This window comes from Moschus berezovskii, chromosome 14 (genome assembly GCF_049115385.1).
Source record: "Moschus berezovskii isolate FMDL1 chromosome 14, NW_MosBer_1.0, whole genome shotgun sequence".
In the NCBI taxonomy this organism is placed as follows: Eukaryota; Metazoa; Chordata; class Mammalia; order Artiodactyla; family Moschidae; genus Moschus; species Moschus berezovskii.
The window spans coordinates 51,118,646-51,135,705 of record NC_142473.1 but is presented as its reverse complement, the minus strand read 5'-3'; the positions used below and the strand labels follow the sequence as shown (position 1 = coordinate 51,135,705).

The 17,060-nt window shown below is 47.6% G+C and overlaps 1 protein-coding gene and 1 long non-coding RNA gene across 2 annotated transcripts; one reads left to right on the top strand and one right to left on the bottom strand.

The window, feature by feature from the left end:
• The first annotated feature begins 1,567 nt into the window (after positions 1 to 1,567).
• Positions 1,568 to 7,404, top strand: CNGA4 (cyclic nucleotide gated channel subunit alpha 4). Its single transcript, XM_055422546.2, has 6 exons — positions 1,568 to 1,741; positions 1,873 to 1,974; positions 2,173 to 2,279; positions 2,578 to 3,223; positions 3,969 to 4,318; positions 6,032 to 7,404. Exons 1-6 carry the CDS (start codon positions 1,680 to 1,682, stop codon positions 6,490 to 6,492), a joined length of 1,728 nt encoding a protein of 575 aa, XP_055278521.1. The 5' UTR covers positions 1,568 to 1,679; the 3' UTR covers positions 6,493 to 7,404.
• A 605-nt stretch (positions 7,405 to 8,009) lies between these two features.
• On the bottom strand, positions 8,010 to 10,915 carry LOC129553840 (uncharacterized). Its single transcript, XR_008685531.2, has 3 exons — positions 10,632 to 10,915; positions 10,041 to 10,131; positions 8,010 to 9,168 (listed from the first exon to the last, which is right to left on the bottom strand). It is a non-coding gene; the product is annotated as an uncharacterized LOC129553840 (long non-coding RNA).
• Between the last annotated feature and the right edge of the window lie 6,145 nt (positions 10,916 to 17,060).

The window sequence follows — 17,060 nt, the reverse complement described above, 5'->3', positions numbered from 1 at the left end:
TGCAATATCTCAGTGGGGACATTCTGTGAACACTTAGTGGTATAGATAGGTCTGGAGCTCAAAGAGAGTTACTGGGAGTCATTAGACGGGAAGGGAGATCCTGTGGGTGACCCAGATTGACCAAAGAGAGTTGGGAGGATAGAAAGAGAGTCTATCAGAGTCCAGGAAAAGCTCACCAAAACAGGAGGGATAGGCAAAGGGGCTTATGAAAGAGAGTAAGAAGAGATAAACAGAAAACCAAGAAATTATGGTATCAATACAAGGCATGGGAAAAGCAGTTTTCAAGAAAATAAAATACACTGTTGTAGACATAGATGTTTCTTCTAAGACACTCTCCGAAAACACAAATCTAGCCATATCACTTAACTGTGCAAAACATTTCATGCATTCTCCATTGTCTTTAGATAAACTATTAGCTTTTTAACATGGCTGACAAAGCTCTCCCTGAGCTGTCATCTGTCAACCATTCAGCCTCATCTTTCACCACTAGCCTCTCAGATTTGCTACAAAAGCCAATTGATGTTCCCCTAGTCACCTGTGCTTTTTGAAATCTCTGTGCCTTTCCATGCTCTTTGCATTTTGCCTGTAGTGCTCTTCACTCTTCCATCTCTACACTTAACTAACTCCTATTCATCCTATAGAACCCAGTTTCAATTGGGACCTTTCCTATGCACTGTAATAACTCTCTGTGTACCCACCTAATTGAGTCCTCATCAAACTAATATATAATTGCCTATCTACCTGACGCTTCCCCCTACTAGACTTCGAGTTTATGGAGGACAAGGAATGTGTTTCATTCATCTTTCATCCCCAATACTTTGCATAATTTTGACCTGGCACATAGTAGGTGTTTTGATTATGACTTTTTGACTGAGAAAGATGATATTAGTGAAAGGGACATCAAGTTGAGGGAGAATTTTTAAGATTTTTTTAAATTTTTTTCTGGTATGGGAGGTTTAAGCATGTTCACAGAAAGGGAAAACTGAAAGAAGTTAAGGATTTAGAAAACACAGGAAATAACTGGTGAGATCAGGCACAAGAGGTAACAGGAGGGGGATGAGGATCAAAATGCCACAGGATGGCCCCAATCACACTCATGCAGCTTGAAGGACATAGACAAGGGTGCAGGTAATGGAACCAGAGCTCACGTCGATATGACAGGCATTCTCTGTCCCTGGAGACTAGTTCAGCACCTGACACCTGACACACCTGACAGTACACAGCTGTTAAAAGAATTAAAAATGAGGTTCAAGCTGGGAACTTGCACAAGGTAAAACAGAATGAATTCCTAAACCTACACAGGCAACCAAGTCTCCCCACTAGAAAGCCCTTATGTAGTTCAGCTTTGAGGAAGGTGGAAGGAGACAAGGCTTAGCCTTACCTCTGAGGCATACACCCCCACCATCTCCAAGGACCTCATTAGAGATGTTTAGTTGGATAGGTGTAAACCCGGGCCCTAGGAGACAGGGTGGAGCGCTGGAGTCACACGGCTTCCACCCCTTCAGTAGCGGCTGGCTGTGGTGGCGTTGCTAAGAGCTTCAGAAGCCAAAGAGGGAGGAACTGCAGCTGGAGACCAAGGGCAGCTTCTTCAGGACAGGCAGGCCTAGCCCCTACTTCCTGAACCCACCTGCAGACAGAGACCCTGGATATCTCATCCCCAGGCAGCAGGCCACAGAACCATGAGCCAGGGCAGCCAAGTGAAGACGACAGAGTCCAGCCCTCCTGTCCTGACCAAGGCCAGGTGAGACATCCTGGTCCCCTGTGTCTATCTGTCTGCCTCACTAGATGGAGCCTGATCCCTCCTTGCTGCCCCCGGTGGCAAGGGCAACAGCAAACCATGGATAAATGAAACTTGACTTCTCTTGCCCACAGGAAGTCTCTGCCGGTTCTGGACCCATCTGGGGATTACTACTACTGGTGGCTGAACACAATGGTCTTCCCAGTAATGTATAACCTCATCATCGTGGTGTGCAGGTTTGGCACTATGGGAAGGGCCCTAAGCAGAGACCAGGGATAAAGAGTGAGGCCCAGGAAGAGGGCGGGCCCTTGCTCGGGGCTGGTGTGGGGGCGGCGCCAATGCAAGGGCCCAGGTTTATTGCTCAGCGGCTTGGGGACAATACCTCACACACAGAGGGATCCCTTAAGCCAATCCCTTCTGTCCCTACCACGCAGAGCCTGCTTCCCCGACTTGCAGCACAGTTATCTGGTGGCCTGGTTAGTGCTGGACTACACGAGTGACCTGTTCTACCTCCTGGACATCGTGGTGCGCTTCCACACTGGTCAGTGAGTCTCAGGACTGACCTCCCTCCACGTTCCCTTCCTAAGGAGAGCCTCTTAGTAACAAGAAAGTCACCCCCTCCCTCATAGCACTGTCATATGTCTCTATGTTTACAACAGCCCACTGCTCACCCCAGAAACCCTGGAGCAGGGTTAGGCCCAACCCCATCCTGTCCCTGTAACTGTCTCCCTGTGCTGCCCTGACCTACCCACCCTCAACCTCATTACTGAAGCAGGAAGGTGCCCCGACTCCGCCCCATACCTGACCCCACCCACGGCTGAGCCCCCTTCCCCCACCAGGATTCTTGGAACAGGGCATCCTGGTGGTGGACAAAGGTAGGATCTCGAGTCGCTACGTTCGCACCTGGAGTTTCTTCTTGGACCTGGTTTCCCTGTTGCCCACGGATGTTGCCTACGTGAGTCTGGGTCCACACACACCCATGCTGAGGCTAAACCGCTTTCTGCGAGTGCCCCGCCTCTTTGAGGCCTTTGACCGCACGGAGACCCGCACAGCGTACCCGAACGCCTTCCGCATCGCCAAGCTGATGCTTTACATTTTTGTGGTCATTCATTGGAACAGCTGCCTCTACTTTGCCCTGTCCCGGTACCTGGGCTTCGGGCGTGACATCTGGGTGTACCCCGACCCCGCGCAACCTGGCTTTGAGCGGCTGCGGCGCCAGTACCTCTACAGCTTTTACTTCTCCACGCTGATCCTGACCACCGTGGGCGACACGCCGCTGCCAGCCCGGGAGGAGGAGTACCTCTTCATGGTGGGCGACTTCCTGCTGGCCGTCATGGGTTTCGCCACCATCATGGGTAGCATGAGCTCTGTCATCTACAACATGAACACAGCAGATGCAGCCTTCTACCCAGACCACGCGCTGGTGAAGAAGTACATGAAGCTGTATCATGTCAACCGCCGGCTGGAGCGGAGAGTCATTGACTGGTGAGGATGCTGGGGTTCCAGAGCAGAACAGGGAGAGGTGTGTGGGCTAGACTCTGAGGAAGGTAGCTGGGTTCCTACTGCCTGGTGGGTCAGGCAGGGCACTTAGGATGTGGTATTCATTGGAGGGTTCACTGGGTGGAAATTGGGTATGGACTTAAGGAGAGGGGTTGGGTAAGAGATTGACAGGGAGATGAATTCATACACAAGGAAAGCTAACCCAGAACCCAGGGAATGGGAACTGCCACCACCTGCTAATACTCAGAAAGTCCTGGAAGGTGTAAGAGGTAACAGCAATACTCCTCAGGGGATGACCAACAACAAGATGGCTGACTATGTCATGGAGTCCATACTGTAGGGTGAACAAAGGGGAGTGTCACCAAGTTAGGGACATAGAACAGAAGACCTCTAAAGAAGATGGGCTTGGTGACTGAAGTAGATATTTTTAGTGAAATGGTACAAGACATCATGGAATGGTGGGTGGGTAGAGCCTGACGAGAACTAAGGGTCTGTCCACTGTGTGAAGGCTTCCAGGCCCTGGATGGGAGAGAAGAGGTCAAAATATGTCTGTGACCAGGAGATAGTGGACTAAAGATATTTATCAACCAACTGTCAAGTATTCCCATGACCCTTGTGAGAGCTCAGTGTGGTTGGGTTCTTGGCTGAAGCTGAGCTGAGAACCCTGATGGAAAATGTAGAGGAAGGCATGTAAGGGGTTGGTGAGGACTGCCACTACCATTCCCCACAGGTACCAGCACCTGCAGATCAACAAGAAGATGACCAACGAGGTGGCCATCTTACAGCACTTGCCCGAGCGGTTGCGGGCAGAAGTGGCCGTGTCTGTGCACCTGCCTACCCTGAGCCGGGTACAGATCTTCCAAAACTGTGAAGCCAGCCTGCTGGAGGAGCTGGTGCTGAAGCTGCAGCCCCAGACCTACTCGCCGGGTGAATATGTCTGCCGCAAAGGGGACATTGGCCGAGAGATGTACATCATCCGAGAGGGTCAGCTGGCCGTGGTGGCCGATGATGGTGTCACCCAGTATGCTGTGCTTGGTGCAGGGCTCTACTTTGGGGAGATCAGCATCATCAACATCAAAGGTGGGCACCTCAGCATTTGTTCTGGAGACCGGGCTAGGGGAGGGGAATGGGGACAGCAGAATCCTGTGCTGAGACCAGCTGGTACTTCAGGGTCCACAGATTAAGGACAGCTGACCCTTGCCTGAGTCACTAGAGGGCTCAAGAGAGAGGCAGGGCACAGAGGGTCTCTTCCCTAAGAAGAGGCTGAGTCAACGTCCATGAGAAGGTTGGGTCCTTGAAAGAGAGAGTAGACTTGCTCTGTGAGTATTCGCCCAAAGCACCAACAGATCAGTGGAAAGTGCAGAGATAATAACAATTAGTAATAATAATGGCTAATACTTTCTACATGCTTACTACATGCCCTGTTCAAAGTTCTTCATGTGTACCAATTCATTTAATTCTCACAACAGTTCTATAAAGTAGGGACTATTATTCACAGTTTAAAGGTAAGGAAGCTGGAGCACAGAGAGTTTGAGGAACTTGTCCAAGGTGACATAGGTGATAAGTATACACACTTGAAGTCAATATGAGAAACAACTTTCTCATAGCCAAATGGAAAGGAAGGTAGAAGGAAGGAACTCCTGTTTACTCCATCAACTCCAGTCCAGGCTGGGTACTGTACACTGGCTCATTTATTCTTCTTATCAGCCTGTGAAGGAGGACAGCACAGGTAAAGACACCAAGGCCACAGGAGATGGGAAAAACTTAAAAGGGGTAAGCACGCAGTCACTGACTAAGACTAAAATGCGCTCTCAGCCTGGGGATCCCACTCTCCAACTGTCTTAAAGGCGTCACACTTGTCACGAGGACCCCCTTAAGCCCCGTATCTGGTATGCAGTTGGCCATTAGCCACCTGACTTTGGACAAATCACTTCCCTCTTTTAGGCCTCAGTTTCCTCACCTCCCCAAGAAGGGTGATATTCAAAACCCATAGAGTTATTTGTAAGAATTAGATGAGCTGTATGGGGGAGGCACCCAGTGCAGTGCCTGGCACACAGCAAGAGTTCAACAAATGGTAGCTCCCTTGCCCTTTCTAAGGTCCGAGCTCTGAGACTTCGCAGCATTCAGAACCTATCTTCCCACCAGCCACCCACCATTATCTTTTTAAAATGCAAATGATACCATACAGTTCCCCTGCTAAAAACAGTGCAGTAGTTGCTGTCCTTTCGCTAAGGTCTAGACTCCTTGCCAGGGCCGTGGGCCTTGACCTGGCTCTCTGTCTCTCCCCGTCTCCTCACATGCTGCACTCTGGCCTCTCTGCCCTGCCTGCTGTATTCTGTAACCACCCAACTCTTTCCTACCTCCATCCCTCTGCGCATGCTCCTCCCTCTGCCTAGTTGCCCTCCCCTCCTCCCCTAGTTACCTCCCACTCGGTCTAGGCATCAGTTCCTCCAGGCTTCCTGAATTCTCTGCCTTAAAGCTTGCCTGGGCCTCTTTGCCTGTCTTCCCACAGTACCAGATGCTCGTCTACACTGCATTGACTGTGCTGTTAGGTAACTATTCCATCAAATGTCTATTTCCTCTAGACTGAACTCTTGGAGGCAGGTCACTGAAACCCACTCAGCACAGGGCCTAGTCCCCACCCAGTACATTACAGAATGAAAGACTTAATGAGGCAGAAGGAGAGGCTCGTAAGCACAAATGTGGAGGTGGGGGTCCTGGTTCAGACGGGAAATACCCCCTCACACCCACCCTGACTAACTGTCCTCCCACCTGTCTGCTCCTGGGCCACAGGGAACATGTCTGGCAATCGCCGTACAGCCAACATCAAGAGTCTAGGTTATTCGGACCTGTTCTGCCTGAGCAAGGAGGATCTGCGGGAAGTGCTGAGCGAGTATCCGCAGGCCCAGGCTGTCATGGAGGAAAAGGGCCGTGAGATCCTGCTCAAACTGAACAAGTTGGATGTAAATGCGGAGGCAGCCGAGATCGCCCTACAGGAGGCCACGGAGGCCCGGCTGCGAGGCCTGGACCAGCAACTCGATGATCTGCAAACCAAGTTCGCTCGACTCCTGGCTGAGCTGGAGTCCAGTGCACTCAAGATCGCCTATCGCATCGAGCGGCTGGAGTGGCAGACCCGGGAGTGGCCAATGCCTGAGGAACTCATCGAGGCTGATGACGAGGGCGAACCTGGGGAGGGAATGTCCAAAGATGGAGAGGGCAGAGCTGACCAGGAGGGACCTCCAGGCCTAGAGTGACCCCGTGTCTATCCCCAGGACTCCCACCACCAAGTGAATCCAGAGTTGTAGGGAAATCTGCCTGCAGAAACCCCACCATTCTGTCTGCTGGGTCTGTAGATGTACCACCTAGAGAGGCAGGAGTGTAGCATACATTCAACCTCTGCTCACCAGAACTACACACACACACGCACACACGCACGCATGCACACACGCACACATACCTATTTGCACATATGCATACTGACCAGGAGACTATGAAATCCATATAAAATGCTCTGGAGTTCCCCTTCTCAGAGCACACATCTTTCTCACCTACATAAGTCTTATACCCACACCATATATGTACATTCAGTCACACACCCCATAAACACACATATACTGAGAGTCACACATCAATACACACAGATGCCCTCTGTGGATCTGCACACACTTGTGAACATACAAAAGCACACCTATAGCCCTCTTGTTCCAAGATATCTTTTAAATGATCCTCCACATGGGAGGTTCACAAGTGTACCCTGCAAACAGCACTTCAATAAAGTATTTGCTTCCTTACTAAGCATTTATGGGGTTGATGGAAAAAACCAAAGCCAATGTGAGCCAGCCAGGATAAGTTCTGTCTGAATCCTGGGTTACAGGGGCAAGGGGCACAAGCTGTGTAGTAGCTGGTGGGTTGGCTTCAAAGAGATGGGAGTACTGATGAATGAAGAATCATTGTGCCACAGTATAGCAAGCTTATGTATCACACTGCTGTAAGTATGCACATGTTTTCATAGACACATTTGCATATACACCCTTATCACTGCATCTCACAGCAGGGTTTGTATCCTCAACCTCATGAGCTCTGAGGGGTTCGATCTTGCTTAGTAAGCCAGAGTAAATACCTGCTCCTTTTTCTTTCCTTCAGTTCAGCCCTGGAACCTAGGACCAGGGATACCTTACCCTCAGAACTGATTCCAAGGGGAGAGTAGTTTCCAGGACTGTAAACCTGGCTCTGTCCTACCATGATGGTTCTCAGAGCTGGCCTTGGTCCTGGCAGATATCCAGTCCTCCTTCTCTGTACAGCATTCCAAGATATAGGGTGGAGAATGGAGGCTCAGTGGAGCAGAGTATCATGACTGGGGACAACTGGAGATGAGTGTTTGGAGAGTTCTGGAGAAACTTTGACATACTTAGAAGAAAGTCTGCAGGTTTGGGGCAGAAGAGGTGTTATGGGGTCTGTGGAGCAGAGTCAAACGTCATCTCTGAATCATATTCACCCTTGCCATAATTTTAGCTCTTCCAGGGCCTGGCCAGTCTTTGGGTGTGAGCTGTGCCAGGCAGTACTTTAAAATGTGCTTGGAATTTAGTTTACCAGCATTAAACTGATAAATTTATATTACATTGACTGAGTGATGACATACTCAGAGATCAATGCCACTGAAAGAAGATTTATCACTTACAGTCCCCAACAGGAAGCGGGCACACTGTGCCATACAGGACCACATGGGGGAGCACCAGGGTTGGTCAGGAGGCAGAAAGGAGCAAGAAGAAAGTACAGGTTAAAAGTTTTTATTTCTATAGTGGTAGCAAGTTCTTAGGTTAGGACATCTCCTATTAGGTAGGAAGCAAAACCTAATTTTGGGTTTTGTGGTTGAAAGGTTCGTAATATGACTTTCAAGCACCCACAAAAGTCAGACCACAGGGGAAATGTAAACAACATTGGTCATTAATTTTCTCATGATTTCAAGATGCTGAATCATCAGTTACAGAATATCAAGAATGATTATTATAAGTGGTACAAGAATGTAGGGTAGGGCCTCCAGGGCTCTGAAGGCAGAACGTGCTGATGTGTTGTCATGGAGACAGTCCCAGAGTTATTGGTGTCCTCTTTGCTGACCAACCTTTTGGCCACAATACAGGTGACACAGAGGGACTCAGACACGAAGGACTTGAAACAAAACTTTTTCAAATAGCCACAGAAACTGAGACTGAGGCTGGAGTTGAGGTGTCAGGAGAGATTATGAGGGTCATTGCACTTTCAATCATTTCAAAATCTGTGGTTATTTTGTGATATCCTCCTCACAAATTATGAGATCCATAGGGCTGGCATGGGATCTCTTGATTATTGCTAGGTCCTCAGAGCTAAAACTATGCCAGGTTTTAGGTACCTAAATATTTATTTGGCAAACAGAGATGAGAGTTGAAGCAGGAGGCAAAGATCAGATTTTGGAGGAAGACATGCGTCAATTTCTCAAGAGGTTTTCCTACCATCTCTGCCCTCCAGTCATGGTGAGCTAGAATGGGTAATGAAGGCCACTTTGGTGGTCTCTGATGGATTCAAGGTGACAAAAATAAGCTTTTCATTTATAATGTACACACCTGTCCTAAGAGAAGGCTCTCCTAGGACAGGTGGCTTCTGCCACCCAGTAGAATTCTGACCAACAGCACAAGGAGGGTGATAACTGGCCATCTTGCCTATCCTAGAAGCAGGAACAAAATTCTGGAGTCAGCTGTGCATCTTGCTGTCTCTGCTTTTCCAGGATGGGAAAATGGTGGAGCCACCATACCACAAGACATCTTGAATAACCACGTTGAGGTCCTCTAGTTGCAGACTGACACCCCTCCTGTGTGGGAGACAGCATTTTGACAATTTGGGAACAAGCTGGATAGAGTTGAGTCAGGATGGGCGGCAAGGAACACAATTTTAAGTTCCTGGAATCACAACAACAAAACAACAACAAAAATAATATTTTAGTCCAAAGAGTATTATTTACAGTGTGTCAATTGCTAAGCTAAGCATTTATCTATGTGGCAGGAAACTTCACAGAGGTTTTCATTTGGGTTTTGTCCATTTTATCCTCCCTTTCATCGTAAAAAAGTACCTAAAGCTTTGTATTCCCTAGACTTAAAGCTTTTCAAATTGCAGTGTCAAAATAGAAATATTCAGAAACTCTCTGCCCTAGCTTTTGTTCATAAAAACAGGGCTCCCAAGAGGGAGGAGACATATGTATACTTATGACTGATTCATGTTGATGTTTGGCAGAAACCAACAAAATTCTGTAAAGCAATCATTCTTCAATTAAAAATAAATAAATTTAAAAATAACAGAACAATTATAACAATATACTATAATTTAAAAAAAAAAAAACAGGGCTCCAAGGTTTTCACAAAAAATTCACCTAAGGGTGAATTGTGCCCAACTGTCTGTGAGGGCTTAAGAGTTGAAGAAGCAGAAGCTTCTATACTTCTGAGGAAGGAGATTCTCTAAGACTAAGGAGAGAAATGGGATTCTTGAACATTATATTAGTTTTTTTTTTACTGAAGTAACATATTGCCACAAATTTAATAACTTAAAACAGTACTCATTAATTATCTCAGATTCTGAGTCAGTAATCACATAATCACAGAAATAACACCAGAGGGCAAAGATAATGGAAACCAAAATTCTACCTATCACAGGGTTACTGGGAAGGAAAGCAGCCTAGACCACACTTGCAGAAAGATCACTTTGCCCCAGGGCATACTGGAGTCTCAAAGCAGCATCCACTAGAGGGAGCACAGGCTTGCGTGAATGAGGTGCATACCAGCATTACCAACATGGTCTGACTGCCACAGAGCCTCTTGGTCTCCAGATACTCTGTCCAACACAAAATCCACAGATATTTTTATAAGACCCTAAATTTGGAGGAAGAGAGAATGGAAAGAAAGTCACAAAACACAGGGAGATTATATCTTTCAGTAAGGTGGTTAAACGTTTAGATGACAATTGTCTAATTTAGAGAATCAAGGGAAAATCCAATGTTTTATACACAGTTATGACACTAGTGGTAAAGAATCCATCTGCCAATGCAGGAGACTTGGGAGACACGAGTTTGATCCCTGGGTGGGGAAGATCCCATGGAGGAAGAAATGGCAATGCCCTCCAGTATTCTTACCAGGAGAATCTCATGGACAGAGGAGCCTGGCAGGTTACAGTCCATAGGGTCATAGAGTCAAACATGACTGTCTGACCACAAATGCAGTCATTTGTAACTGCTATATGTAAATTATATCATTTGGTTCTTACAGCAATATTAGGAAACTTACATTGCTTCATGTTAATTTTTCCAAATAGGAAACTGAAGCCCACAGAGCAGCTAAAAAAATTACATAGGATTTTGTAAAGTTGGACTTACCCAGTGACTCAGCAGTAAAGAATCTGCCTGTAATGCAGGAGAATTGCAGGAGACACAAGTTCAATCCCCGGATCAAGAAGATCCCCTGGAGAAGGAAATGGCAACCCACTCTAGTATTCTTGCCTGGAAAATCCCACGGATGGAGGAGCATGGGAGGCTACAGTCCATGGGTCACAAAAAGTCAGACACGACTCAGTGACTAAGCAACAGAAACAAAATTGTAAAGCTGTTTATGCTAGGTCCTGGGCTAAGTGCATTGTCTCAGCTAATCTTTATAACTGAGAAACATGCTATTATTTCCCCATTTTGAAATGAGGAAACAAAGGCTCTGGGAGATTAGGTAATTTGTCCAGTATCACAGGGCTTCTAAGTCACATGGAATGAAACCTAGGTTTGTCTGTTTCTTCTAGGGAGTTAAGAAATGGAACTGCCTCAGTTTGAGGCCAGGGCCTGGCAAGCTCCTTCTTTTCCTGAGAATGACTGTTGCAGGCTATAACGGTGATAACCAGGTAGTAACCAGGGGAGAAGGAGCTAGTCATGGTGCAGAGCAGCGCCTGTGGATCACCAGCAAGCCAGTGTGCTGAAGTGTGATCTCAAGGCTATATAACCAGACAAGGGACCACCCACTGTTCTAGAGAGGAGATGTTAGTTGCAGCTTTCTTCCCTCATGCGTGCAGCTGTGGGAGGAGTCGGGGAGTCAGCACCAGATTCCTTCAGAGGTTTAAAAACTGGGCCCTCCTGCTGAGAGCTCAGCTGCTTCTGGCTTAGCTCTTCCCACCCCACCTCCATCCCCAACTCTGTAGGACCCATTTCCCTCGCTGGGTCACTAACCTCAGAACACCTGGGCCTGACTAAGAGTTGAGATGTACTTTCCTCCTCAGTGTTCCCAATTAGCCATTTCCCCACAGGAGTTTCTTCAGCCCACTCTGCTTCACCTTTTTCTTGCTGAGGGTTTGACTGCTAATGGCAAAGACAGAGGGAAATAAAGTAGCCAGCTTGGGAGGAAATCAGATTCACAGGAAGTCTGGCCATCCAATACAGGGAAGATCTGGTGCAAACAGTAGGAGCCAGGAGTAGGAGGACACGTGGGTGGATCCCAGCTTAAAGCTAGGGATTTGGCTTGAGGCTTGTATCAGAGGTAGATGATCAAGCTGGGTTGAAACTTGGGTCAGGGCATAGCCCAAGTCAGTGCAGGTATTCAGTTCAGTTCAGTCGCTCAGTCGTGCCCGACTCTCCGCGACCCCATGAATCACAGCACGCCAGGCCTCCCTGTCCATCACCAACTCCCAGAGTACACTCAAACTCATGTCCACAGAGTCAGTGATGCCATCCAGCCATCTCATTCTCTGTCATCCCCTTCTCCTCCCGCCCCCAACCTTTCCTAGCATCAGAGTCTTTTCCAGTGAGTCAACTCGTCGCATGAGGTGGCCAAAGTATTGCAGTTTCAGCTTTAGCATCAGTCCTTAGGCTGGTCTAAAGCACACAGAACAACAGACTGGTTCCAAATAGGAAAAGGAGTACATCAAGGTTGTATATTGTCACCCTGCTTATTTAACTTATATGCAGAGTACATCATGAGGAACGCTGGGCTGGAAGAAGCACAAGCTGGAATCAAGATTGCCGGGAGAAATATCGATAACCTCAGATATGCAGATGACACCTCCCTTATGGCAGAAAGTGAAGAGGAACTAAAAAGCCTCTTGATTAAAGTGTAAGAGGAGAGTGAAAAGGTTGGCTTGAAGCTCAACATTCAGAAAACAAAGATCATGGCATCTGGTCTCATCACTTCATGGGAAATAGATGGGGAAACAGTGGAAACAGTGTCAGACTTTATTTTTTTGGGCTCCAAAATCACTGCAGATGCTGACTGCAGCCATGAAATTAAAAGACGCTTGCTCCTTGGAAGGAAAGTTATGACCAACCTAGATAGCATATTAAAAAGCAGAGACATTACTTTGCCAACAAAGGTCCATCTAGTCAAGGCTATGGTTTTTCCAGTGGTCATGTATGGATGTTAGAGTTGGACTGTGAAGAAAGCTGATCGCCGAAGAATGGATGCTTTTGAACTGTGGTGTTGGAGAAGACTCTTGAGAGTCCCTTGGACTGCAAGGAGATCCAACCAGTCCATTCTAAAGGAGATTAATCCTGGGTGTTCATTGGAAGGACTGATGATGCTAAAGCTGAAACTCCAAGACTTTGGCCACCTCATGCGACGAGTTGACTCACTGGAAAAGACTCTGATGCTGGGAGGGATTGGGGGCGGGAGGAGAAGGGGACAACAGAGAATGAGATGGCTGGATGGCATCACTGACTGGATGGACATGAGTTTGAGTGAACTCCGGGAGTTGGTGATGGACAGGGAGGCCTGGCGTGCTGTGATTCATGGGGTCGTGGAGAGTCGGACACGACTGAGCGACTGAACTGAACTGAAAAGCACAAAAAGAAAGAGTTTGGGGCCAAAATGTGCAGATAGCCAATCAGAGTCAGATGGTAAGTTCTGAAACATCACTTAGTAGCTGGGGGACTCAGCCTCCTACAAAATTGAAAGGAAATTGAAAGAAATGCTTGGAGAATTAAAATGTAAATGAGATTATGAGTGTAAAGGGTCTATCGGTGCCTGACAGAAAGCAACTGCTTAATAATGAATAATAACTAAGACTATTATCTTTCCTCTCTAGCGGGTAAGAATGGGAGCAGGCAATGGCAACCCACTCCGGTACTCTTGCCTGGAAAATCCAATGGACGGAGGAGCCTGGTAGGCTGCAGTTCATGGGGTTGCTAAGAGTCAGACGCGACTGAGCGACTTCACTTTGACTTTTCACTTTCATTCATTGAAGGAAATGGCAACCCACTCCAGTGTTCTTGCCTGGAGAATCCCAGGGACGGGGGAGCCTGGTGGGCTGCCGTCAATGGGGTCGCACAGAGTCGGACACGACTGAAGCGACTTAGCAGCAGCAGAAGGTAAGAATATGCCTTTGAGGGCCCTGGGGCTCATGGGTTGTGCAGCCCTCCTTGGCCTTGGGCCTAAGGGCTGTGCTGGCAATGCCAATTCGGGCCAGCAGAGGGCGAAGTGCTTTCTTTCTCTCCTCTCCCAGCTCCCTCCCAGGCCTCAGGAGTGCTTTCTTTGCACACCTGGGAGAATTACCCAGGGAAAATCTTAAAATCCGGGTCTTGACTGATTTAAGAAAAAACTCATTCAGATTTTCTAGCGAAGACAGCAGTGGTGCAGCTGAGAGACATTACTGAGGAAGTTATGCTAAATCAGAGCCCAAGGTATGAATACCTATTGAGGGCAGCACATGGAAGGGCTGGGATCATTCAGGACTGCCCTCTCCCACAGTTTGAAAACGCTTGTGCTTTTCACCCAGAATGCATGGACCCTCTCTGTGTCTGGCACTGCTTTTTCATTTTCAGTACCTTGGCCTGTTGTCCTCAGCCTTGCCCTTCACCAGCAGGTCTCACAGGGCCTCAGAGGCACAAATGTATTACTGGAAGCCTCTCTGTTTAACCTCCTGGGTGAGCCTTCCTATGGCCCTTTTAGTCCTCAAGTAAGGCCCTGACCTGGGGTATCCAGGCCCCTGTAGCCTACCTGTGAGAGCCCACATCTGAAGCCACATATAACCTTCCAGTGGGAGCCAGTCCCCAGTGTATGCTCTGCTCCCCACTACATAAGCCCCAGGCTCTGGAAGGCTGGTCCTTTCCTTGGTTTATTTCCTCTGTCCAACATCCCTACATGCTCTGGCTCTTGCCCGTCTGTCTTCTCAGCTCATTGCCTCTTTGTTTAATCATGCCAAGAGAAGGACCTTCGATGTGGGCAGGGAATGTGTGGGCAGGAGCTCAGCAGAGAGGCATATCTGCGCATCACAGAAATGCAGAGAAAAGAAGGCCTTGAAAGGTGAGGGGAGGAGGCAACCCACACAGTCACAGGGGAGAGACTAAACCACTGGGCCAGCAGGCTCCCCAACGAGTAAATGACTGGTTTCCCTCCTAGCTCTGGATCCCAGCTGCATATGTGTCAGGGTCAGGGCTGTGGAGGCAGATTGTGTTCATGACCACCGTGCGTGAATACTGGGCTCCCCAGGGAAAGTGTTGATGTTTTGTGGACCTGAAGGCTACCTGGAAAAAGCCCTACCTTATCAAGAAGGTTATTTGACTGTGTATTCGACACTGTATGCTTTTCTCTTTCATTCTCTCCCTTGCATATTTACTGATGTATTGTTTATTTAAACATTCCCCTCTTATCTCAACTGTGATATAGAATATTGAAAGAAGGATCATGTGCCCACCTTGGGCAGTAGCATGGGTGGCTCAAATTTCCCCAAGGCAAAGGTAGGTTGTTCTAAGCCACAAGAGTCAAGCAAGGTGGACCAGCAACCCCTGCAAGGCACACACGTACATGTTTGCACGCGCGCGCGCACACACATACACACACACGGGCAGGCACCAAAAAACAGAAAACTGACAACCTTGACAGGACAAGGCCTGAGTCAGAAAGGCAGCTTCCCTGAGGACTGAACCTGACCCTATTTAAGGGCCTCCTGCACTTGCTTCCTTGATCTAGCTTTCTGACTTGTTCTGAAATAAGGGCCCCTGTCCTCTGTCTACTCATATTGACTTTGAAGTTCTCTTTCTGCTGTGATCTAACGTTCCCCCGTTTCCTGGCCTTCAGCAATCTCACCTTCTCTCCAAATGTTGGCTTAATCCCTGGCACAGATGGAATCTCCTGATTTTGAGAAACGAGGTTTGACTCCCCTCAGTGTTGCATTTTCATCTCTCCTCCTTCTTCCTCCGCTCACGGCATGTCCCTCTTCCCCCGTGAAAAAAAGTGAAAGCATCAGTCACTCAGTCATGGCCAACTCTTTGAGACCCCATAGACTGTAGCCCACCAGGCTCCTCTGCCCATGAAATTCTCCAGGCAAAAATATTGGAGTGGGCAACCATTTCCCTCTCCAGAGGATCTTCCCAACCCCGGGATCGAACCCAGGTCTCCTGCAATGCAGGCAGATTCTTTACCACTGAACCACTAGGTAACCCCACTGGTATCTATGACATTTTCCTCTTTACAAACCATCTTCTTGAAACAATTTACACCCACAAACTCCTGATCTTCACCTCCCATTACCCATCTGCACTTGGTTAGAGGGGAGAAAATAAGCAAGGTATATAGGTGATGAACAATATGGAAAGCACCACAAAATTATAAGCAACTCAAGGTTCCTTAAGCATAAAAAAATAGAAAAGGAATGAGACTACTGTGGGGAATGGTTTGAGAAACTGTTGGAGAAAAGGACAGATGTTAGACATTTGGAATACAGACAAGCAAAAGGGTGATTACAAGACACGTTAATTGTGGACTACCATGGTGGCCCAGTGGTTAAAAACCTGCCTGCCAATGCAGGGGACATGAGTTGGACCCCTGGTCCAGGAACTAAGATCCCACATGCAGCAGGGCAATTAAGCCCATGTGCCAGGACTACTGAGGTGGCGCTCTAGAGCCTATGTGCCCCAACTACTGAAGCCCACTCAGCCTAGAACCGTGCTCTGCCACAAGAGAAGCCATAGAGAGTAGCCCTCACTTACCACAACTAGAGTAGGCCTGCGCGCAGCAACAAAGACCCAGCACAACCAAAAATAAAATAAATAAATTTTTTAAAAGACATGTAATTGTAAGAATTACCATAATGAATGACAGACACAGGTATTACAGAAGTCCATGGGTTAAGAGGCACCTAATCCAGATGTGTGGGGTTAAGGAAAGCTTCTCAGAGGAGTTTCAGCTTCTGTAACTCCTTTTCCAAGATTAGCAAACTCTCATATCCTCAGTTTCTTTGAATACTCTCTCAATTGCCCTGTTAAATAAAGCTAGTCACTGCATGACTGAAGGTGGCTTATCCACACCCACAGTGACCTGCAAGAAAGGGAAACAAGGAAGAGAGAATCCACTCCTTTCCTTTCAGAACTTGATCTGGAAGCTGTACTTAAGGCTTCCATCCACAACCTCTGTCCAGAATGAAGTCATAAAGCCACACTTAACTACAAAAATCTAGGAAACGTAATGTGGTTGCCATGACATTTTCATCTCTATACTTGTAATCTGGTTGCCATGACATTTTCTTCTAAAATTATTCTTTTCTACTAGCTTTTTACAATTGAGTCTCACTTACATCAAAAGGTAGAACCCTCCACACATGCACTGGGGTTCATCCTTGGACCCCTTTCTCAAGAAACTTGCATTAGTGTCTCTGTTTCTCTCTGCCTCTGCTTCTGTCTCCCTCTCCTTCAGTCTTTTCTGCTCATTGCAGTAATTCGATCTGCCACTAAAAACGTTCTAGTTCTTCCATCTTAAAAATCTTTAATTCCACATCCCCCTCCAGTTACTACCCTTTTCCTTTTCCTTAATAACTACTATTCAAAAAGACTTGTCTACAG